This window comes from Suncus etruscus, chromosome 14 (assembly GCF_024139225.1).
Source record: "Suncus etruscus isolate mSunEtr1 chromosome 14, mSunEtr1.pri.cur, whole genome shotgun sequence".
Taxonomy (NCBI): Eukaryota; Metazoa; Chordata; class Mammalia; order Eulipotyphla; family Soricidae; genus Suncus; species Suncus etruscus.
Window position 1 is genome coordinate 68,027,437 of NC_064861.1, and position 24,776 is coordinate 68,052,212.

Sequence of the window (24,776 nt, forward strand, 5' to 3'; positions counted from 1 at the left end):
GGATTTCCCAAACCACATAGGCAGGAACTACTAAACCATTCCTACCTCTGTAAAAGTTAAGATATTCCATGGATCACTAGCTTAAGGTATCTGACAAAAACTGTTTACACTCTGTAGAAACTGAAGACTTTGCATATGACTTATGTACCTAAGTGTATAAACACACATGTATAGTCTTCAAAAAATATCTAATTTCAGGAGATTCATGTTCTAAAAGCAATTGAAAAAATTATCTAGGGGCCGGAGAGATAGCACAGTGGTAGGGCGTTTGCCTTACATCCAGAAAGATGGTGGTTTGAATCCCGACTTGCCAGGAGCGATTTCTAAGCACAGAGCCAGGAGTGGCCCCTGAGCGCTGCCGAGTGTGACTCCCCCTCCAAAAAGAGCTAGATGCATGCGTCTGACCTGGGACAACCCAGGTTCGACTCTAGGCATCCCATATGGTCCCCTGAGCATGCCAAGGAGTGATTTCTGAGCATAGAGCCAGAATTAACCCCTGAGTACTGCTGGGTATGGCCACAAAACAAAGATAAAACCACAAATTAAAAAAAAAAGCTTGGGGCCAGAACAGTAGAGCTGGAAGAAGGGTAGATTCCAAGAACCACAAACGGTCTCCTGAACACTGACAGGAGTAACCCCTGAGCATTGCTAGGTGTGGCTCAAGAAAACAAAACAAGGGGCCGGGAAGGTGGCACTAGAGGTAAGGTGTCTGCCTTGAAAGCGCTAGCCAAGGAAAGATCGCAAAGATCACGACAGCGGTTTGATCCCCCTTCTGAGCGCTAAGCCAGGAGTAGCCCTGAGCATCAAACGGGTGTGGCCCAAACACACACACACACACACACACACACACACACACACACACACACACACACACACACACACACGAAAATAAAATAAGACTTGACTAGTGTGAAGATTCTCGAAATGGGACTATATTCTGAAAATATACAATGCAAAATCAGCAAACAGTTTAAACATGGATAGTATTATTCTGAAGAAATGAGTCAAGGGATAGGGTAGACACAGAATGATCGCAATCATTTTTGGGATATTAAAAAAACAATACAGAGGCCGGAGAGATAGCATGGAGGTAAGGAGTTTGCCGTGCATGCAAAAGGACAGTGGTTCGAATCCCGGCATCCCATATGGTCCCTCAAGCCTGCCAGGAGTAACCCCTGAGCACTGCCAGGTGTGAACCAAAAACCAAAAATAAAATAAAATAAAAAAACAATACATTCGTATGATACTAATATTCAAAGACAATAGAGACTAGGAACAGGAAGCTTCCATGGTAGGAAGCTTGCTACAAATAGTATGGAGTACAGTCAGGGCAGAAAAGAAATCACTCTCCCCTTCAGTAAAATTGAGGTCGGGGAAAAAAGCCACATTTAAATTCAGAAATAGAACCACTTCTACTTTCTAAATCTGTCTGCAAGCATATCAGCTCAGTATGCCAACAATTATCCCAGAGGGGTCAAAGTACAGTGCAGTGGGTAGGATATGCTTCTCAACACCATATATGGTCCCCCAAACACTACCAGGAATGACTGATAAAGGCAAAAAGGTAAAAAACAACAACAACAAAAAAAACAAAACAAAACAAAAAAAAACCCCAAATATCAGCCTGTAGACTACTTTCCTATGAACTTATCTCAGCTGCCAGATTTGCAATCACCCACATTTGCATGCATTTACTGCCAGTCAGGTCACTGACCATCATCAAAGGATTCCAGTTGGTGCAAAAGAAGAAAATCCCTACATGCTGATTTAAGATCATAGCAAATCATCATTGATCTAACAGGATCTCCGCACTAAGATGTTATTACTTTTTGTATTTGAATTATAAACTAGAAATCCTGAGTCTGAAGCGATAGCACAGTGGCAGGGCATTTGCAATTTCTGAGCATGTAGCCAGAAGTAACCCAAGCACCACCAGGTGTGACCCCAAAACAAAACAAAACACTAGAAACCTACCCTACAGATAACTTGGGATTTTGGTCCAGGTTGGTCCACTTTCCTTCTGAGAACATACGGTGGGTGGGCCTCCAGGCACCTGAGAAAATCCCAGTGGTACTGGGGGATGTCCATCCTTAGAACTCAGGCTGATTCCAGACTGACTTAACTATCAAATACCTTTTTCTTTGGGAGTTGAATGGAAGTGGAATAACCACACAGTATGAGGACAGAAGCTCATGTGAACTTTGAGCCATCTCCCAGCCCTTAAGCAAAGTATTTTTTGTATTTAATAAAGAAAAAAACATTTAATTTTTATGTTGGGGGGTGGGAAACAGTAACATCCAGAAGTGTCCAGGAGTTATTGCTGGTTCTGCACTCAGAAATTACTCCTGGCAGTGCTTGGGGGACTATATGAGATACAGATATGGAACCCAAGAGCAGCAAGCATACAAGTCAAGTGTCCTACTTGCTTTACTATCTTTCCAGGACTAAATGTCTTCGCTTTTAAGAAACTGAGGTTCTCAGGGACGGAGATAGCATGGAGGTAGGGTGTTTGCCTTGCATGCAGAAGGACGGTGGTTTGAATCCCAGCATCCCATATGGTCCCCCAAGCCTGCCAGGAGCAATTTTTGAGTGTAGAGGCAGGAGTAACCCCTGAGCGCTGCCAGGGGTTTTTTTGTGACCCAAAAACAAATAAAACAAACAAAAAATATATATATAAAAGAAACTGAGGTTCTGTGACTTACATACTGTTAATGATAGTTTCCCATGCACACTGGGCTATATGTGGTGCTGGGGGTCGAACCCATGTTGGCTGTGCGCAAAGCAAGTGGGCTATGTTACCCACTGTATGATCTCTTCAGGCCCTATTATCACTGAACCACCTTTCACTGTTTTTTTTCCCTTTGCATTAGATACATAGCAACTGAAATCTTTATAATCTTTATAAAGTAAAATCTTTATTTTACTCAAAATAGGCCATGAAACGTGGCTACAGTTAATGAGAGGCTCATTGGGTGAAGTGATGATTTCAAAATTTGTCTATCCGGGACTGGCGCGGTGGCGCTAGAGGTAAGGTGTCTGCCTTGCCAGCGCTAGCTGGCATCCCATATGGTCCCCCAAGCCAGGAGTAACCCGAGTGTTCCGGGTGTGACCCGAAAACCAAAAAAAAAAAAAAAAAAAATGGCTATCCTAGGAACAAGAACTTCCTACCACATGTAGTACCAAGAAAAAACAAACCAGGATTGTGAAATCATCGGTTGTAACCAGCTAGTACCAACAAAGAGTCTTGGGCTTGAAAGATAGGACGGGGGGCCGGGCGGTGGCGCTGGAGGTAAGGTGCCTGCCTTGCCTGCGCTAGCCTAGGACGGACCGCGGTTCGATCCCCCGGCATCCCATATGGTCCCCCAAGAAGCCAGGAGCAACTTCTGAGCGCATAGCCAGGAGTAACCCCTGAGCCTCACAGGGTGTGGCCCAAAAACCAAAAAAAAAAAAAAAAAAAGATAGGACGGGGGGGCCGGGCGGTGGCGCTGGAGGTAAGGTGCCTGCCTTGCCTGCGCTAGCCTAGGATGGACCGCGGTTCGATCCCCCAGCGACCCATATGGTCCCCCAGGAAGCCAGGAGCAACTTCTGAGCGCATAGCCAGGAGTAACCCCTGAGCGTCACAGGGTGTGGCCCAAAAAAAAACCAAAAAAAAAAAAAAAAAAAAAAGAAAGATAGGACGGAAGGTAGGGCACGTGGCTTGAATCTACCTGACCATTTTGTTTTTTTGTTTTTTGTTTTTTGGGCCACACCCTGTGACGCTCAAGGGTTACTCCTGGCTATGCGCTCAGAAGTTGCTCCTGGCTTCTTGGGGGACCATATGGGACACCGGGGGATCGAACCCCGGTCCGTCCTAGGCTAGCGCAGGCAAGGCAGGCACCTTACCTCCAGCGCCACCGCCCGGCCCATACCTGACCATTTTGATCCCTGCCATCTGTAAGTATACCAAGGACCACTGAGTATGGCTCAAAATCCAAATAAAACAAAAGGTCTTTCTTATTACTGCCCTCTTTGAGAACTCTGTTTTTTTTTTTTTGGTTTTTCGGCCACACCCAGTGGTGCTCAAGGGTTACTCCTGGCTGTCTGCTCAGAAATAGCTCCTGGCAGGCACGGGGGACCATATGGGACACCAGGATTCGTACCAACCACCTTTGGTCCTGGATCGGCTGCTTGCAAGGCAAACACCGCTGTGCTATCTCTCCAGGCCCAGAACTTTGTTTTTGATTTTTGGCCACAGCCGAAATCGGACCATGGAATGCTGAAAGTTGAACTGAGATCAGCCATATGCAAGCAAAGCAAGCATCCTTCCTACTGTTCCAATATCTGGTTCCAACTGTGATAACTCCTGCTCCCACTCTAAAACATTAACTATGTGTTTATTTTTACTTATTCATTTTTAGTTTGAAGGCCATAACTGCCAATGCTTGGGACCATTAAGGATGCCAGGAATAGAAGCTGGGTCAAATGCATGTAAAACAGTACTTACCTGCCATACTATCTCTAAGGTCCCTTCTCTTAAGAGTTCAATCTTCTGGGCTGGAGAGATAGCATGGAGGTACGGCATTTGCCTTTCATGGAGAAGGACGGTGGTTCGAATCCCAGCATCCCACATGGTCCCGTGCCTGCCCGGGGTGATTTCTGAGCATGGAGCCAGGAGTAACCCCTGAGCATTGCCAGGTGTGACCCAAAAACCAAAAAAAAAAAAGAGTTCAATCTTCCAAGAGATTGCCGCCAAGGTAAGAGGTACCTACCTGGATTTCTGAGGGAGTAATTCCTGAACAGGAAGGTTTGTTCTGCGAAGGTCATACATCAGAATCGAACCAGTAACCAGGCCAGCATAGACGTAATCATTTTCATCAAGACACCAGCAGCAGCTCCAGACAGGACGCCCAGTATTGTAAGTCTGGACCACAGTATTTGTCTCCAGGCTGAGGAAGTAACACACAGTACTAACTGCTTCAAGTAAACCAAACTTGGGGTGAGGGGGCAGAGTGACAGTACAATAGATAAGGCACTTTCCTTGCAAGTAACTGACATAAGTTCAATTCCCCAGCAACCCATATGGTCCTCCCCAATCCAGCCAAGAGCAATTCCTGAGCAGTCAGAAGTACCCAGAGAATTGCCAGGTGTGCCCAGGCATGCCCTCCCTTCCCCCCCCCACAAATCAAACCTCTTAACAAAAATGTAAACAATGCATTCTCTGCAATGTTTTAGAGAGTGAGGGTCACACCCATTTGGCAGTACTCAGGACTTTAATTCCTGGCTTCTGTGCTCAGAGAATCATATGGGATGACAAAGATCAAACCCAAAGTTGGCTATATGCAAGGCAGCACCCTCCCCACTGTATTATCATTCTGGCCCTGTCAGTGGTGATTTTGTAAGAGTATTCTCATAGGCTGCAGAGATAGTATATAACAATACTGTTGGTAGGACACTTGCCTTGCACAAAACTGACCTGAACTCAATTCCTGACACCAGGTATGTTCTCCTAAGTCCAGCTAGGAGTGATCCCCAAGTGCAGAGCCCAGAGGGTAAATTTTGGGCACCAAGGATGGAGGGACAAAGGAGGAAGAAATGAAGACAGGTAACCCATCCCCATAAGAACTGTCCACCTAACCGGGAAAGGGCAGGATACACCTCAAAGTAAAAGATATAAAAAAAGGGGCCAGTGAGGTGGCGCTACAGATAAGGTGTCTGCCTTGAAAGTGCAAAAAGGAAAGACTGTGGTTCGATCCTCCTCCGGCGTCCCATATGGTGCTCCCAAGCCAGGGGCGATTACTGAGCACTTAGCCAGGAGTAACCTCTGAGCATCAAACGAGTGTGGCCCCCCCCCCAAAAAAAAGATATAAAAAAAAACCATATCAGGGCCGGAGAGATAGCATAGAGGTAAGGCATTAGCCTTTCATGCAGAAGGTCATTGTTCGAATCCTGGTGTCCCATATGGTCCCCTGTGCCTGCCAGGAGCAATTTCTGAGCATGGAGCCAGGAGTAACCCCTGAGCAATGCTGGGTGTGACCCAAAAAAACCACACACACACACACACACACACACACACACACACACACACACACAAAACATAATCAGAACAGCACGTCCCATAGTCTACCTCCAATATCTTCTGTGCCATTACCTACCTATTATGTAAGTAATCAATATCTATGTTGAAAAACTAGAAAATGTCAAGAAAAATCTACAACAAGAACATTAATAACCATCACTAACTGATATTTAACTATTTCCTCTCCTTAATAAAACTGGGGATAAAAAAAGCATATAAAACATAATGGTTGGGCCGGGCGGTGGCGCTAGAGGTAAGGTGCCTGCGTTGCCTGCGCTAGCCTTGGACGGACCACGGTTCGATCCCCCGGTTTCCCATATGGTCCCCCTAGCCAGGAGTAACCCCTGAGCATCATTGAGTGTGGCCCAAAAAAACCAAAAAACATAATGGAGGGAACTAGAGAAATAGTACAATGGGAAAAGAGGCAACTTTGCAATCAACCTAGGTTTTATCCTCAGCACTCTATATAGTTGATTTTCAGAGCCTACCAGGAGCAAGTCTTGAGATACTAGCTATGTATGCCCCCTCAAACAAAATGGAGGGGGGAGAAAATATTTTTGTTTGTTTGTTTTGTTTTTGGCCCACACCCGGCGGTGCTCAGGGGTTACTCCTGGCTGTCTGCTCAGAAATAGCTCCTGGCAGGCACAGGGGACCATATGGGACACCAGGATTCGAACCAACCACCTCTGGTCCTGGATCGGCTGCTTGCAAGGCAAATGCCGCTGTGCTATCTCTCCGGGTCCGGGAGAAAATATTTTAATAAACCTAAAATCAAAGGTTAATAGCAAACACCAACAAAACAAAAAAAGTGCATGTTATGTCAAAAGTCAAACAAAACTGGAGCCGGAGAGACAGCATGGAGGTGGTGTGTTTGCCTTGCATGCAGAAGGACAGTGGTTCGAATCCCAGCATTTCATGTGGTCCAGAGCCTGCCAGGAGCGATTTCTGAGCATAAAGCCAGGAATAACCGAGCTCTGCTGGGTGTGACCCAAAAAACAAAACAAAAAAAACAAAAATCAATCTGTGAGCTTTGTGGAAACTCTCAGTACTAGTAGGCATTGTACAAAATCAAAACCAATAGAACACAGCTCATCATCAGGCTATAGTGTTAACAGGAGGCAAAACTTTACAAGAAATTAGCCATCAGATATCTGATCTGAATCAATGTTATCACCACAGTAACTGTTAAGCAAGCAAGCAGCCTCAGGGAGTCCCTGCCAAACATTTCAGTCAGGAATAGCCTAGGCAGATGACTAGAAATGAGCAACTAGGAGGATGAGTCTATACCAACAGCAGGAACCACTCTTCTAACTAACTACTCTTGGGTTTGCTCTCATCTGCATGGTGTAAAATGATCTTCGTAGCAGTATTCTTGAGTCACAATCACTAACATTAAGATCAGTCATGAGGGGCTGGGAAGGTGGCGTTAGAGGTGCCTTACAAGCGCTAGCCAAGGAACGGACAGCGGTTCGATCCCCAGGTGTCCCATATGGTCCCCCCAAGCCAGGGGCGATTTCTGAGCACATAGCCAGGAGTAACCCCTGTGCGTCAAACGGGTGTGGCCCAAAAAAAAAAACCAAAAAAAAAAAAGATCAGTCATGATAGTGAGTACGAGACTTAATGAAATTCTTGAATCAGGGTCAGCCTCAAGCAAGGCAAATCAGAGCCTTAAAGATTGTATTTTCCGTGGGTTGGAGAGATAGCATAGAAAACAAGGCATTTGCCTTAGACACAGATGGACCCAAAAACACAAAAAAAAACTTGTATTTTCTTCCTGGTTCTGGAGTATGTAACTTTAAACTGGAAGTAACAGGTTTTTTTGTTGTTGTTGTTTTTGGATCACACCCAGCAGCCCTCAGGAGTTACTCCTGGCTCCAGGCTCAGAAATCACCAATGACCTTCTGCCAGATGCCTTACCTCCATGTTATCTTATCTCTCCAGCCAGAAGTAACACAGTTTTATTTATTTATTTATTTATTTTGTTTTTGGGCCACACCCATTTGAAGCTCAGGGGTTACTCCTGGCTATGTGCTCAGAAATCGCCCCTGGCTTGGGGGGACCATATGGGGGGGGGGGGAGATTGAACTGTTGTCCATCCTACGCTAGCGCTTGCAAGGCAGACACCTTACCTTTAGCGCCACCTTCCCGGCCCCAGTAACACAGTTTTAACCTATCCTGCATTTTAATTAAAACCAGACCTCAGAAGACAATGCCTAGAAAAAATAGAACAAAAGCTATCATTAAAGTGGATGCTAATTTTCTTTTCTGTTTTTGGGTCACACCCAGGGGGTTCCGGGGTTATTCCTAGCTCTGTGCTTAGAAGTCACTCCTGGGGGCCGGGCGGTGCCTAGGAGACGGACCGAGGTTCAATCCCCCCGGCGTCCCATATGGTCCCCCAAGCCAGGAGCGACTTCTGAGCGCATAGCCAGGAGTAACCCCTGAGCGTCACCAGGTGTGGCCCAAAAACCAAAAAAAAAAAAAAAAAAAAAGAAGTCACTCCTGGCAGACACGGGACCAAAAGGGATGCTGGGATTCATTTGGTTCTGGATTTGGTGCTAGATCGGCTGCTTGCAAGACAAACACCCTACTGCTGTGCTCTCTCTCCGGCCCGATGCTAATTTTCATTATTCTTTTCATCTTAAGTTAGAAAATAGATGGGCCTGACTGCTGGGTATAGCCAAAAAAGCCAAACCAAACCAAAACAAAACAAAAAAAAAAAGCTATCAAAGTTGATGCTAATTTTCATTATTCCTTTCATCCTAAATTAGAGCCCAGTTCCCATTGGCCTCACCCAAACACTCACTCACCTGGTCAGTTTCAGAGTTTTGTCCAAGGAAGCAGAGAGCATTAAGCCTCTGGACTTACTACTGAAAGCCAGTCCTCGGATCTGTTTGCTGTGCATGGCAATGTACTGGCTGCTCCTCATGTTGGCAGTACTCAGCATCTTAACCCCAAAGCCTGTCAAAAACAAGGGAAAAGAGATCATTCAAGTCAATTTAGGACAAAAACTGTATTTTTAAGTATCCTTTTCTTCCTATCTTGGCATATAGATTCTCGGGTGAAAGCTAATCGAACAAAACGAGATTCCCATAGTACAGTGGGTAGGGGGTTTAGGGGGCTTGCCTTGCATGCAATTGATCAGGGTTTGATCCCCAGTATTCCACATGGTCTCCTGAGCATTGTCAGTTAATTCCTGAGTGTAGAGTCAGGAATAACTCCTAAGCATCTCAAGGTGTGACCCCCTATCTATGAGGTACAGGTAATAAGATGCTTGCTTTGCATGTAACTATGGTTCAAATCCCTAGCACCACATAGGTCCTCTTAAGCATCATTAGGGTTCACTTCTAAACAAATGAGAGGGGGGGGAGAGAGAGAGAGGGGAGGGAGGGGAGAGAGAGAGAGAGAGAGAGAGAGAGAGAGAGAGAGAGAGAGAGAGAGAGAGAGAGAGAAGCAATGTAAAGGATCTAAGAACAGCAAAAATAAATAAAAATATTTAAATGTCGGGCCAGACAGATAGCACAGCAATAAGGCATTTGCCTTGCACGCGGCCAACACAGGACGAATCCCGGTTCGAATCCTGGCAAACCATATGGTCCCCCGGAGCCTGCCAGGAGCGACTTCTGAGTGCCGCGCTGGGTGTGAGACCCCACCAAAAAAATACAAAAAAAAAAAAAAAAAAAAAGTAAATGCCTTTGTAAAATAAAAGACAAACTTGGTGAATTAAAAAAAATAAATAAATAAATAAACGAGATTCCCAGAATTCTAATTTATTTAAAAAGAATTATTCCTGGGGCCAGGATGGTGGCGCTAGAGGTAAGGTGTCTGCCTTGCAAGCGCTGGTCCCAAGCCAGGGACACTTTCTGAGGGCATAGCCAGGAGTAACCCCTGTGCATCAAATGGGTGTGACCCAAAGGCCAAAAAAAAAAAAAAAAAAAAGTTATTCCTGGGGGCCGGAGAGAGAACATGAAGGTAGTGCATTTGCCTTGCATGCAGGGTGGTGGTTTGAATCCCGGCACCCCATATGGTCCTCAGAGCCTGCCAGGGGCAATTTCCCAGCATAGAGCCAGGAGTAACTCCTGAGCGCAGCCGGGTGTGACCCAAAAAACAAAACAAAACAAAAAAAAAAAAAAAAGAATTATTCCTGGGGCTGGGGCTGGAGAGATAGCGGGGAGGTAGGGCGTGTGTCCCCATGCCTACCAGTAGAGATTTCTGAGCAGAAAGCTAGGACTAACCCCTGAGCACCACCGAGTGTAACCCAAAAACCAAAAACAAAAGAATTATCCCTGGGGTCAAAGAGGTAAATACAGCAGGTAAGGCACCTTTCCTTGAGCACGCCACCAAGGTTCACTCCCCAGCATCCAGTATGTTCCTTGAGCACTGCCAGGAGTAATTTCTGAGTACAGAGCCAGAAGTAACTCTTGAGCATCTCCACGTGTGGGCCACCCCATCCCACCCCCAAAGTATATTCCACTTCAGGGGGCCATGTAGATAGCATCAGGAGTAAGGTAAATAACCTGGATGCAGGCAATACTTTGTTTGGTCACTGGTACTAGTTTCCCAAATGCCACTGGAAATAACACATATCCAAGTGTGAACCCCCCAATATATTCCAGTCCATAACTTTGTAACTATATTCCACTGTGATCCAATATTTTATGATGAAATTTAAAATATTGTATATAACCATCATATAATATTAAATAGCAATAAAAAGTACTGTGAGACTCCTTGGCTAAAGACCCAGTACCATGGTCCCAATACAATCAAAAACAACCCCCCATCACTTCTGTCCAGGGTTCAAAAGATAAGGGAATAAACTACTAAAGCATAATACTTTCAAAACTCTATGCTAGGACTGGAACAATTGTATTACAGCCAACCTGGGTTCCATCCCCAGCATCCCCTAAGGTCCCCAGTCTTTCAGGTATTTTTTTTGTTTTTGGCCACACCTGATGACACTCAGGGGTTACTCCTGGCTATGCGCTCAAAAATTGCACCTGGCTTGGAAAACCATATGGAACACTGGAGGATCAAACCGCAGTCTATCCTAGGTTAGCACATGCAATGCAGATGCCCTGCCGCTTGCACTATTGATCCAGCCCATCAGGGATGATTTTGACTTTTTTTGTTTGTTTGTTTTTGGTCACACCCGGCAGGGCTCAGGGGTTACTCCTGGCTCTACGCCCAAAATTACTCCTGGCAGACTTGGGGGAACATATGGAATGCCGGGATTTGAACCACCATCCTTCTGTGTCTAATGCAAACGACCTAGCGCTGTGCTATCTCTCTGGCCTCAGGAATGATTCTTGAATGCAGAGCCAAAATCTCTGAGCACTGAGGTGTGCAGTCCACCACCACCACCAACAACAACAAAAAGATGAGGGCTGGAGAGATAAGGCGTTGCCTTTCATGCAGAAGGACGATGGTTCGAATCCCAGCATCCCATATGGTCCCTGGAGCCTGCAAAGGGCGATTTCTGAGCATAGAGCCAGGAGCAACCCGAGTGGTACCGGGAATGACCCAAAAACCAAAAAAAAAAAAAAAAAATTGTGTTAGAGATGGCTATCAGTTAAGAGAGTCCACCTTAACTAAACTATTAGAACTGAACGAGATCATGACATATAAAGAAGACATTTGTGGGGCCGGAGAGATAGCATGGAGGTAAGGCGTTTGCCTTTCATGCAGAAGGATGGTGATTCAAATCCCAGCATCCCATATGGTTCCCCGTGCCTGCCAGAGGCGATTTCTAAGTATAGAGCCAAGAGTAACCCCTGAGCGCTGCCGGGTGTGACCCAAAAACCAAAAAAATGATGACATTTGTATGAAGGTGGCAGGATTTGTTTATCAGAAGTGTTTCAAATAAATCCCAGGAGAGGAAAAGAGACAAATGTTAAAGGTGGTGAGGTAGAACAGGAGTATCATGTACCTAACAAGTATGTAACGCACCCAAGTTTGATTGTGACACCACATACAATTCTGAGCACAGAACCAGGAAGAGCCCAGCCCCCGTGTCAACAATGGGTATGTCACAGACCTCTTAAAAATTGTTTTTGAGGAGCTGGAGCAGTGGTGCAAGCCATAAGGTGTCTGCCTTGCATGTGCTAGCCTAGGACAGACTGCAATTCGATCCCTGGCATCCCATATGGTTCCCCCAAGCCAGGATTTCTAAGTGAATAGCCAGGAGTAACCCGAGTGTTACCAGGTGTGGCCCCCAAAAAAACAAAAAACAAAAACAAAAACAAAAAAGCACACAAAAAAAAAACATTTTTGAGAAGTGGGAGAGCTCAGCAGGTGATATACAGACTTTGCATGTGAGAGGCCTAGCTTGCACTTTTGATATACATAACATGATCCTAAGCAGCATAGGGAATCCAGAGTAGCCCCAAAAGCACCCACAAGGTATGGCATCTAACAAAAACCCAAAAATTTATTATTCTATTCTACTAGACTATATGAATGTATTAAATAAGTGTCAACTATCTGAATTATGCAATTCAACTTGGCAACTTGGTAGATTTAAGGGTGTCCTGAATCGTTTTAGTGTCCTAGACTGGACAAAGTTTATTGCAGACACAAACAGAAAACGGATGTACAGGCTTTTACATCAACAAAGGAGCATAAATAGTTTCTACGTAAATTATCAAGGAAAACAAGGAGAAACTAAGAGTAGAAAACAAGGAGAAACTAAGAGTAGCAGGTTAAAAAAGAGGCAAAAAGGTAATAGCTAATGTGCCTGAGTGGCAAAATACAAAGACTGGAATCTAAAGTCTGGTATCACCATAAACATAAAGTTTATCAGAAGGAGAAAATCATAAAAATCCTGGGCTAGGGGGGCCGGGCGGTGGCGCTAAAGGTAAGGTGCCTGCCTTTCCTGCACTAGCCTTGGACGGACCTCGGTTCGATCCCCCGGTGTCCCATATGGTCCCCCAAGCCAGGAGCAACTTCTGAGCACATAGCCAGGAGTAACCCCTGAGCATTACCGAGTGTGGCCCCCCCCCAAAAAAAAAAAAAATCCTGGGATAGGGACCTGAATGGTGGCCAAGCAGTAGGGTGTTTGCCTTGCATGCGATAACCTAAGACGACTGGACTGTGGTTTGATTCCCAGGCGTCCCATCTGGTCCCCCAAGCCAGGAGTGATTTCTGAGTGCATAGCCAGGGTTAAAGGGTGTGGCCCAAAAAGCGCAAAAAAAAAAAATCTGTGCTGGGGGCTGGAGCAATAGCACAGCTATAAGGCGTTTGCCTTGCACATGGTCAACACAGAACGAACCCCACTGGGTTCGAATCCCAGCATCCCATGTGGTGCCAGTATCTATTTCTGAGCATAAAGCCAGGCTGAGCACTGCTGGATATGACCCAACCCCCCCCCCCCAATATATATCCTGGGCAAGAGCAATAGTGCAGAGGGTAGGGCATTTGTCTTTTTTTTTTTTTTTTTGGATTTTGGGCCACACCCGGCATTGCTCAGGGGTCACTCCTGGCTGTCTGCTCAGAAATAGCTCCTGGCAGGCACGGGGGACCATATGGGACACCGGGATTCGAACCGATGACCTTCTGCATGAAAGGTAAACGCCTTACCTCCATGCCATCTCTCCGGCCCCTAGGGCATTTGTCTTGCATGAGACCAACTGGGGTTCAATTCCCAGCATCCCATATGGCCCTCCAAACCTGCCAGGAATAATTTCTGAGAGCAGGACCAGGAGTAACTCCCAAGTGCTGCTGAATGTGACCAAAAACCAAGAAAAAAGATAAAATTCAAGATGAAATTCTCAAAATAATGAAGGTAGCCCACAAAAAGGCAAGGAAGAGGGACCAGAGCAATATTGCAAGAGCAGGGTGTTTGCCTTGCATGATGAGGACAACCTTGGTTCTATTCCCCCATACTCCGCATTTTCCACTGAGCCTGCCAAATTAATTTCTGAGCACTGAGCAGGAGGAACACCAGAGAACAGCTGGGCCTGGGCCAACTCCACCCTCCGCTCCACCCCAGAAAAAAGGAGAGAACTAAGAGAAACAGGAGATGACAGAGAAACAGTACAGAAGGTAGGGCACTTGATTTACGGGTGGTTGCCCCAGTTTTGATCCCCAGCAAAGTATTTGGTCTAGAGCACAAAGCCTGCTCGGTCTGACCCTTCCCCCGCTCAATGGCCTGACCTGGAAGGAAGGCAGCTTGAGGAGAAGGCTGTGACACTACTAAGCAGCTCATAGAGTCACAATACGCCATGATGCGGCAGTGTCCAGTCTGAGAAATATTAAAGATCTTGTGGGGTTGAAACTTGTGGAGGCCCTGGCTTGAGGGCAGGTCACTTTGGAGTTTGAATTCAGAGTCCCCAAACTTCTGAGAAATCTGATCCCGGTGTTCTACAAGTTTCTGCAAGTCCTAAAATGAAAAATTGGTAAAGGTAAAGCTTGGCTTTGCTAAATTACTTTCCTCTGTTGCACAATTCTTGACCGGGGTATTTCTTATGCACTTACTGAAAACGTTCAAGTGAAGCAGTTTCAAGAACTGATACAGTTTGAACATCTTTCATTAAGAGATCCAAGATAGCACAGAACTAGAAAATACTAGGCTTCAAAGTCCTTAATGAAGTCAGATACCTTTAACCTTGTAACCCAATTTAAACGGGATTTTGGCCCCTAAAAATATTGTAATCTTCCTCCTATCCATAACCCAAAAAAACTAAAGTACTCAACAGTCCTTTTCCTTTTCTGCTTTTGGAGTAGATCTCAGGCTTACATCTGACTGAGCTAAGATTATTCTTGGTAGTACCCTGATCTATAGGGGATATTAAAGATTGAATTCAAATTGCTGTGTGTGAGGGAGGTACTCTTCCTGCTGTATTATGTATCTGGCCCCAACAGTTGTTTTATTCTAAAAATCATACTGATTAAAGATTCAGTAGATAAAATGTCTTTTTTTGTTGTTTGTTTTGTTTTTGGTTCACACCCAGCAGCGCTCAGGGGACCATATGGGTTGCAGGGATTCAAACCACTGTCCTTCTGCATGCAAGGCAAATGCCCACCACCATGCTATCTCTCCAGCCCCAGATAAAATGTCTTAAACTTGGTAAATTCATTAAAAACCCAGGGCCGGGGAAGGCCAAATAGCACAGCAGCAGGGCTTTTAGTTTGCACGCAGCCGACCTGGGGCAAACCTAGGTTCAATTCCCGACATCCCATATAGTCTCGAGCCTGCCAGAAACAATTTCTAGGTGCAGGGCCAGTAGTGACCCCTGAGCACCAGGTGTGGCCAAAAAACAAACAAATAAGACTAGGGCTGAGCAACACAGTGGACAGGGCATCTGCCATGCTGTTATCATGAAACTGACCGGGTTCGCCTTCCATAATTTCACATGGTCCCCTGTGCACTGCCAGGTGAGTTCTGAGTGTAGAACCAGGAATAACAACACCTGAGCACTACTGGTGTTACCTCCCCCTGCCCCCACAAAAATTCAGACTGCTGTATAATTTATAATAGTATAAATTTAAATAGACATTAGAAATTAATAACCAGTGGGGGGCAAGAGAAATAGTAAGGGGGTAGGGTGCTTGCCTAGCACACAGCTAACTTGGGTTTTTTTTGGGGGGGGGGGGTTGGGGCCATACCCAGTGACGTTCAGGGGCTACTCCAGGCTATGCGCTCAGAAATCGATCCTGGCTTGGTAGACCATATGAGACACCAGGGGATTGATCCACGGTCCGTCCTACTTTAGCTACATGCAAGGCAAAGGGCCTACCTCTGCATCGTCTTATAGTCCCTGAATCCTGCCAAAGGTGATGCTTAAATGCAAAGATAGGAGAACCAGAAGGTATGTATGGCCAAAACAAACAAAACTGTTAACAACAAAAAATCTGGTCATGTTTACTTCCTGAAAAATCAGAAAATTCTATTTACATCAAAATTCCTGTATCGGGGGCCGGAGAGATAGCACAGCGGGACCTAAGGTGGTTGATTTGAATCCCGGTGTCCCATGTGGTCCCCTGTGCCAGCCAGGAGCTATTTCTGAGCAGATAGCCAGGAGTAACTCGAGTGCCGCCGAGTGTGACCCAAAAACCAAAAAAATAAAAAAAAAATTCCTGTATCCGAGATGAACTTCAGCTCTCTTTAGAGATGAGTCTGATTCCGCCGTTCACGTAAATCTGGGACCCGCCAGCTGAATGGGGATTGCGGAGCCACGTGGTCTGGGATGGCAGAAAAAAATTCCTCTATCCATCCTTCTCCATCCACCTCTATGCAGCTCCATCATTAATTATTTAATGCAACACTTCTCTTCATTTTTTACAAGCTCTTTGAGACAGACAGTAAACTTACCTTCACACGAACACGAAGCTTATTACATTCATCGGATAGAACCTGAAGCTGGAGCCGGCACTGTGCAGAGTCTAATTCTGCTTTCCTCCGGAGTGTCTGCTCTTTTTCTAAGGAACTAAAGAAAGTCAAGTAGAAAGTTGGAAGATAAGAAAAGATTTTTTGTTTTTGTTTTTGTTTTTAGGTCACACCGGCAGTGCTTAGGGGTTACTCCTGGTTCTACGCTCAGAAATCACTCCTAGCAGGCTCGGGGGACCATATGGGATGCCGGGATTCGAACCACCATCCTTCTGTACCTAAGGCAAATGCCTTACTGCTGCACTATCTCTCTAGCCCCGAGAAAAGATTTTCTTCATCAAGAGGACAGAGTAAATTTCATTTTATGACTTACATAATGTCTACTAGTATCATGACAAAGCTAGAGATAAGGTAAAGGGATCGTTCAATTCTGGGCACCACATCTAGTCCTGATTAATGCCAAGTCATTCCTGATATCACCAAACTGAAATCTAAAAATAAGAGAGGCGGGAGAGGAAGGAGAGAAAAGAGTAGAGAGAGAGTGAAACGGGGGGAGTGGGAGGGGTGGGAGAGGGGAAGAGAAAAAATAGTCCCTAAGCAATTCCAGAAATACCAATTCCTAAAAGGAGTGGACCCTGAGAACTACAAGGTGTGGTCCAAAAAGTGTCATAACAATAATACATATGGGGCCAGAGAGATAGCAGTGATATTTACAAGCAGCAGACCCAGGATCTAAGGTGGTTGGTTCGAATCCCGGCATCCCGTCCCCCCGTTCCCCCCCCCCCCCCCCGTACCTGCCAGGAGCTATTTCTGAGCAGATAGCCAGGAGTAACCCCTGAGCACTGCCAGGTGTGGCCCAAAAACCAAAAATAAATAAATAAATAATAATGCATAGGGGGTTCAGAAAGATACCATGGAGGTAAGGCGTTTGCCTTTCACGTAGAAGGAAGGTGGTTCAAATCCCAACATCCCATATGGGTCCCCTGTGCCTGCCAGGGGTGATTTCTGAGCATAGAGCCAGGAGTAATCCCTGAGCACTACCGGGCGTGAGGGTATGACCCTCCCCCCCAAAAATAATACATTATATACATAAATGGGTTAAGTATCAAGTTCAATAATACCACATAAGAGTAGCACAAAGAATTGAACTCATAGGTCTAACAGGATTCAGTTAATGTAGTCAGTGACAATCCAAAACTAGGCTCCTACGGAGTTCCACCTGCTAGTCCTAGGCGTCTTGCCACCTGGCCTCCCAATAGCACACACAGCTCAGAACTATTGCTTGGGGGGGGGGGGGCGCACACGGGCTGGGGCCCCACAGACCACGGGGCAGGCAGGAGCAGGAGAAGCAAGCTGGGTTGTCCCACAGTTCCACTGGCAGCTTTACCAATGCAGCAATTATTTTGTAATTAAATTAAGTTAAATTAAAATGAAGAAAAAAAATCCTAGGCTCCTACTAAGGAATGGGACTAAAAAAAAAAGTAAAATGATTAATAGTCAAGTTTTCTCTGCTCAAGCCAAAGCCAAAAAGATATCTACGAGATCAAAATTGCAGTAAGAGGCTAGAATGATAGTACATTGGGTTTAGAATGTTTGCCCTGCATGCAAGGCAACTCAGGCTTAATAATCCCTGGCACCACATATGGTCCCCTGAACTCTACCAAGAGCAATTCTACTGATCACTGCAAGGTGTAGCCCCCAAAACAAAAACAAAAGCACTAACTTGTTGGTTTATTTTCATCTACTTGTGACACATACATTGAAAAAGGTTCTGGGGCCTGCGAGGTGGCGCTAGAGGTAAGGTGTCTGCCTTGCAAGCGCTAGCCAAGGATCAGGACTGCGGTGCGATCCCCCAGGTCCCATATGGTCCCAAGCCAGGGGCAATTTCTGAGCCTTAGCCAGGAGTAACCCCTGAGCATCAAATGGGTGTGGCCCAAAAAACCAAAAAAAATAAAAGAAAAAGGTTCTAAGACAATGGCAAGAAGGGGACCAGGAGATAACAAAGCAGGGTCAAAGTTTGGCTTGCACACCGTAGACCCGAATTCCATCCTCCATATTCCATAGGATGCTGAGCCTGCCAGGAGTAATTTAACTCCTGAGCATCGCCGGGTATTGCCCAAAAACAATGGCAAGAAAAAAACATATCAGATAAATGTTAAAACAACAAAGATTATGTGGGGCCAAAGCGATAGCACGGTCGGGTGCTTGCCTTGCACGTGGCTGACCCAGGATGGACCTAGGTTCAATCCCCAGCATCCCATATGACCCCTCCAAGCCAGGAGCGATTTCTGAGCACAAAGCCAGAAGTAACTCCCGAGTATCACCAGGTGTGGCCCCAAAACAAGAACCAAAAAAAAAAAAAAAAAAATCCCAACAACAATGAAAAAAATCATGTAAAATTAAAAAGTATAAATAGGGGCCGGGTGGTGGCGCTAAAGGTAAGGTGCCTGCCTTGCCTGCACTAGCCTTGGATGGACCGCGGTTCGATTCCCCGGTGTCCCATATGGTCCCCCAAGCCAGGAGCAACTTCTGAGCACATAGCCAGGAGTAACCCCTGAGCGTTACCGGGTGTGGCCCCCCCAAAAAAAAACCAAAAAAAAAAAAAAAAAGTATAAATAAGAGACTGAAGCTATAGCAGCCTTGGTAAGGCATTTGCCCTGCACACAGCCAACCATGGTGTTTGATCCCCAGTATCCCTTAACTGGCCATGAGTTAATTTCCAAGCACAGAGCCAGGAGTACTGAGCCAAACAAAAACACATATCAAAGGCAGGAGAGAAAATACACACACACAGAAGTACTGAGCCAAACAAAAACAAAAACACACATCAAAGGCAGGAGAGAAAATACACACACACACAGAAGTACTGAGCCAAACAAAAATAAAAACACACATCAAAGGCAGGAGAGAAAACACACACACACACACACACACACACACACACACACACACAATCAAGCAATATATTTTCTATCTCTAGAAAATGGCTGAGCACATGCCTTGTCCTGTTAAGTCCAGTCTATTCCCAGCACCCTAAGGCTCCTCCCCCACTCTAAAGATGGCCCCCACAATTAAAAAAAACCAAGTCTAGAGCCAGTGAGATGCTATAAGACAACCCTAGATCTTCATGGAGAACAAATCTTCATGAAGAACAAATCTTACAGGAGTCATAGGATTAGACATGGTTTAGAAACCAAAGCATCACACCAATATCCTAGTACAACCCAAGAAAAGCCTGACCGAGCAGCCCACTTTGAGTGATGCACACCACCTCCCTTTCTCAGAAGAATCTGTAATGCCACAAAGACATTCCTGCTAGGCAGCACCATGTCACCTACTTCTTCATGCGCTCATGTTCACTTGTGTCCAAAGCCCTCAAACATCTGGCATAAACGACAACGATGTCACTGTGTTTGGCTTTCTTGTTGCACTAGAAACAGAAATACAACAGCCACAGTTAAGTATGGCTCATGGAACCCTACCCAATTAGTAGGCAGAGAATGCATTCAGCGTAAGTCCTTACCTGGGGACATTTTCGTGCCTGTCCTTTGAGCCACTTAGAAATGCAGCTATACCCAAAGAGGTGCCCACAGCGTAATGTTGAAAGCCGGTGATCTCCAGCATTGGTCCACTGTTCCAAACATATTGTACAAGTGTCTCCTTCCTCCTCATCCACAAGAGGGTTGCACTTTGGGGGAGACTGCTGAACCAAAACCAGGATATATTCAAATTAGGGGGATACAAAACGTGTTTTCGTTGTTTTGTTTTGGGGCCACACCTTGCAATGCTCAGGGGTACTCCTGGTTCCGAGCTCAGAAATTACCCCTGGCAGGCTCAGGGGATCATAGTGAATGCTGGGGATCAAACCCAGGTCCGGACGTCCCAGCTGGCTGAGTGCAAGGCAAACGACTACCTCTGTACCATTACTCTGTTCCCCAAAATGAGTCTTGAATTAAACCATGAAACATGGGGCCGGGTGGTGGTGCTAGAGGTAAGGTGCCTGCCTTGCCTGCGCTAGCCTAGGACGGACCGCGGTTCGATCCCCCGGCGTCCCATATGGTCCCCCAAGCCAGGTGCGACTTCTGAGCACATAGCCAGGAGTAACCCGAGCGTCACCGGGTGTGGCCCAAAAACCAAAAAAAAAAAAAAACACCATGAAACATTTCTGTGGTTGAAAAACACAAAGCCAGAAGAAAACCTGAAGTAATGATTCGTCACTCTTTCTTGAATTTAACTGGGCAAAATTGTAATGAAAGCTGTAAAACTACTACTACTTTTGGAGCCTACAAAATTCTTAATTTTTCTTAAAACGAAGGTGCTGGGCCTGGAGAGATAACACAGCGGCGTTTGCCTTGCAAGCAGCTGATCCAGGACCAAAGGTAGTTGGTTCGAGTCCCCCATATGGTCCCCCATGCCTGCCAGGAGTAACCCCTGAGCAACACCGATGTGGCCCAAAAACCAAAAACCAAAAAAAAAAAAAAAAAAAGCAATAAGGAACAGCAGCTTTGCTATACATGACCTCAAACAGATTAGAAAAAAACACTGTGGGGCCGGGAAGGTGGCGCCAGAGGTAAGGTGTCTGCCTTACAAGTGCTAGCCAAGGAACGGACTGCGGTTCGATCCCCCGGCGTCCCATATGGTCCCCCCAAGCCAGGGGCGATTTCTGAGCACATAGCCAGGAGTAACCCCTGAGCGTCAAACGGGTGTGGCCCAAAAAAAAAAAAAAAAAAAAAAAAAAAAGAAAAAAACACTGTGTCCAGGGACTGGAGCGATGGCACAAGCTAGCCTAGGACGGACTGCTGTTCAATCACCCCTCCAACCACCACCACCACCACCCCGCATCCCATATGGTCCCCCAAGCCAGGAGAAATTTCTGAGTGTCATCAAGTGTGGCAGAAAAACAAAAGTGGGGGGCCGGTGAGGTGGCGCTAGAGGTAAGGTGTCTACCTTACAAGCGCTAGCCAAGGAAGGACTGTGGTTCGATCCCCCAGCATCCCATATGTTCCCCCCCAGCCAGGGGCAATTTCTGAGCGCTAAGCCAGGAGTAACCCCTGAGCACCAAATGGGTGTGGCTCCCCCCGAAAAAAAAAAACAAAAAGACAAAAAAAATAAGGCATTGGATCCAATTTCTCAGGATTTTGGGGGACCGGGAAGGTGGCGCTAAAGGTAAGGTGTCTGCCTTGCAAGCGCTAGCGTAGGACGGACCTCGGTTCGATCCCCCGGTGTCCCATATGGTCCCCCCAAGCCAGGGGCGATTTCTGAGCGCATAGCCAGGAGTAATCCCTGAGCGTCAAACGGGTGTGGCCCAAAAACCAAAAAAAAGAAAAAAAAAAAGAAAAAAAAAGTGGGGGGGGGGGTCCCCTTACATATTTAAAACAAAAAGAGCATGTTTACACAAGCAAACAAAGTGACACAAGGGGCTGAAGAGAACAGTAGATAGAGTATTTGCCTTGCATGTTGCCAAACCTGGGTTTGATCCCCAGCATCTCATTTGATACATCACATACTAATTTTTTCAGGAAGATAAAATGTATTATCCTCATACCTCTTTCCACATTTATTTATTTATTTGTTTGTTTTGGGGTCACACCCTGCAGTGCTCAGGGGTTTCTCCTGGCTCTGTACTCAGAAATCGCTCCTGGAAGGCACGGGGGACTTGAAATGCTGGGATTCGAACCACCATCGGTCCTGAAGGCATTTGCCTTACGGCCCTTCCACCTTTGTTTTTAGCCTTTTTGTGTGTTGCTGTTGTTCTGTTTTGGTACAAGAGCCTGCAGTACTCAGGGCTTATTCTGGATTCTGCAGTCAGTGACCACTCCTGGTGACACTTGGGGCCCATATGAAATGCCAAAGATGAAACTCTTACCAAGCCTGGTCTCCTACCTCTTTTTTTAAACCTACACTGAAGCAATTCACATCTAAATATTATGCCTGCAAAACATGCACACCTTTGGCTTTTTCCCAATACACACACACCCCTCTCCCGAACTTTTCCATTAATAGGATGTTCTCATTACCGGTTTGGGTAGGGCGTCTTCTCCGGGAACACATCTAGTTTCTTGTTCTGAAAGGCCTCCTGATTGTTCTGTCAAGTCATATGCAGAAATTACAGTTAGAAATAAAAGGCCATGGGGCCCGGAGAGATAGCACAGCAGCGTTTGCCTCGCAAGCAGCCGATCCAGGGCCAAAGGTGGTTGGTTCGAATCCCAGTGTCCCATATGGTCCCCCGTGCCTGCCAGGAGCTATTTCTGAGCAGACAGCCAGGAATAACCCCTGAGCACCACCGGGTGTGACCCAAAAAACAAAAAAAACAAAAACAAAAACAAACCCCCCCCCCAAAAAAAAAGAAATGAAAGGCCAGTCTTGATTCAATCTAACTTTCCATTTCTTTTTTTTTTTTTTTTTTGGTTTTTGGGCCACACCCGGTAACGCTCAGGGGTTACTCCTGGCTATGTGCTCAGAAGTTGCTCCTGGCTTGGGGGACCATATGGGACACCGGGGGATCGAACCGCGGTCCGTCCAAGGCTAGTGCAGGCAAGGCAGGCACCTTACCTTTAGCGCCACCGCCCGGCCCCTAACTTTCCATTTCTAAGTAACTTTTTTTTTTTGGTTTTTGGGTCACACCCGTTGGCGCTCAGGGGTTACTCCTGGCTCTACCCTCAGAAATCGCTCCCGGCAGGCCCAGGGGACCACATGCCGGGATTTGAACCACCATCCTTCGGCATGCAAGGCAAACACACTACCTCCATACTATCTCTCCGGCTCCTCTAAGTAACTTTTTAATAATAGGGATGACAGTTTCCCCAACTAACCATTAGCAATTTTTTTCTATTTGGGCCCTATAAGGCAGCACTCAAGGGCTTACTCCAGGGTCTATGCTCAGGGTCTGTCCTCTTGGCAGGGCGCAGGGAACTATAACATATAGTACAAATGATGAAACTCAAGTCATGTGCAAAGCAAGCACTCAGCAAGAAGCAGACTCTGATGTGGCCCAAAAACCAAAACCAAACAAAAATCTGTCCCCAGAGGTAAGAGGAATTAAAGCTTTTTTGGAGGGAGGGGTTGTTAGTTTTTACTTTCACCAGGCAAAGCTCACAAATTACTACTGCCTCTGCACTCAGTAACTATTCCTGACTGGCTCTGGGGAACTATATGCAGTGATGGGATTGAACACAATCAATTTCTCTGGGCCAAAGGGAATTGTCTTAAATACAATCAAACCCAGTTATATTTCTAGTACTACATATAGTTTATACAGGAAAGGCTGGATAACTAAATCCTTTACCAGTTTTCAATTTAATACATTTGGGTTCTAATAAGTTAGGTTTTTAGAAAGTATAATCAGATGGCATCGCAGAACAATTGGGTCAGAGGGTCACTTACCATTTAAATAATCTATCAGGTAATAATCTATTTTATTATGGTAGTGGAAGGTCTGCATTAGAGAGCAGGAAGACAAATTAAGACATAAATCCAGGGGCCGGGTAGGTGGCACTGGAGATAAGGTGTCTGCCTTGCAAGCGCTAGCCAAGGAAGGACCGCGGTTCGATCCCCCGGCGTCCCATATGGTCCCCCCAAGCCAGGGGCGATTTCTGAGCACATAGCCAGGAGTAATCCCTGAGCGTCAAACGGGTGTGGCCCAAACCAAAAAAAAAAAAAAAAAAAAAAGAAAAGACATAAATCCATACTGAAATAAACAAATAAATGTCTATTTGCAATAAAAAAAAAAAAGACATAAATCTAGAGGGCCAGAGTAATGGTGCAGCCGTAGGGCATTTGCCTTACATGCAGCTGACCCAGGACAGACCGTGGTTCGATCCCCCAGAGTCCCATATGGTCCCCCTGAGCCAGGAGTGATTTCTGAGTGCATACCCAGGAATAACCAGAGTGTCACAGGGTGTGGCCCAATCTGGTCCCCCAAAAGACAAATCCAGAGTTGCTGCATCTTCTAGGACAGGGGTCAGCAATCTTTAAGACAGAAAGAGCCAGGCCAGGCGGTGGCGCTAAAGGTAAGGTGCCTGCCTTGCCTGCGCTAGCCTTGGACGGACCGCGGTTCGATCCCCCTGTGTCCCATATGGTCCCCCAAGCCAGGAGCAACTTCTGAGTGCATAGCCAGGAGTAACCCCTGAGCGTTACTGGGTGTGGCCTAAAAACCAAAAAAAAAAAAAAAAAAAAGACAGAAAGAGCCACTTGGCTTAAAAACCTGGGAGCCGCAACTGAAGGGAAAAAAAATACCTGGGAGCCACAAACCATCATGACATTTAAAACAAATGTAGCGGGCCAGAGAGATAGCATGGAGGTAAGGCGTTTGCCTTTCATGCAGAAGGATGGTGGCTCGAATCCTGGCATCCCATATGGTCCCCCAGGGTGGCTCGAATCCTGGCATCCCATATGGTC

At 46.0% G+C, this 24,776-nt stretch overlaps 1 protein-coding gene across 2 annotated transcripts in view; it reads right to left on the reverse strand.

Annotated features, from left to right (window-relative positions):
• Positions 1–24,776, reverse strand: part of RFWD3 (ring finger and WD repeat domain 3) — a 36,741-nt gene that overhangs the window by 8,126 nt on the left and 3,839 nt on the right. The window contains exons 3-9 of one of the 2 annotated variants that reach the window (XM_049786367.1): positions 22,397–22,464; positions 19,903–20,079; positions 19,718–19,809; positions 16,365–16,479; positions 14,207–14,432; positions 8,863–9,013; positions 4,749–4,925 (exon numbers count right to left, since the gene is read on the reverse strand). In XM_049786367.1, the coding sequence (XP_049642324.1) occupies positions 4,749–4,925; positions 8,863–9,013; positions 14,207–14,432; positions 16,365–16,479; positions 19,718–19,809; positions 19,903–20,079; positions 22,397–22,464 (1,006 nt within the window). Of the gene's footprint in view, positions 1–4,748; positions 4,926–8,862; positions 9,014–14,206; positions 14,433–16,364; positions 16,480–19,717; positions 19,810–19,902; positions 20,083–22,396; positions 22,465–24,776 lie in introns of both variants that reach the window. The other variant, XM_049786366.1, reaches the window with a different exon arrangement.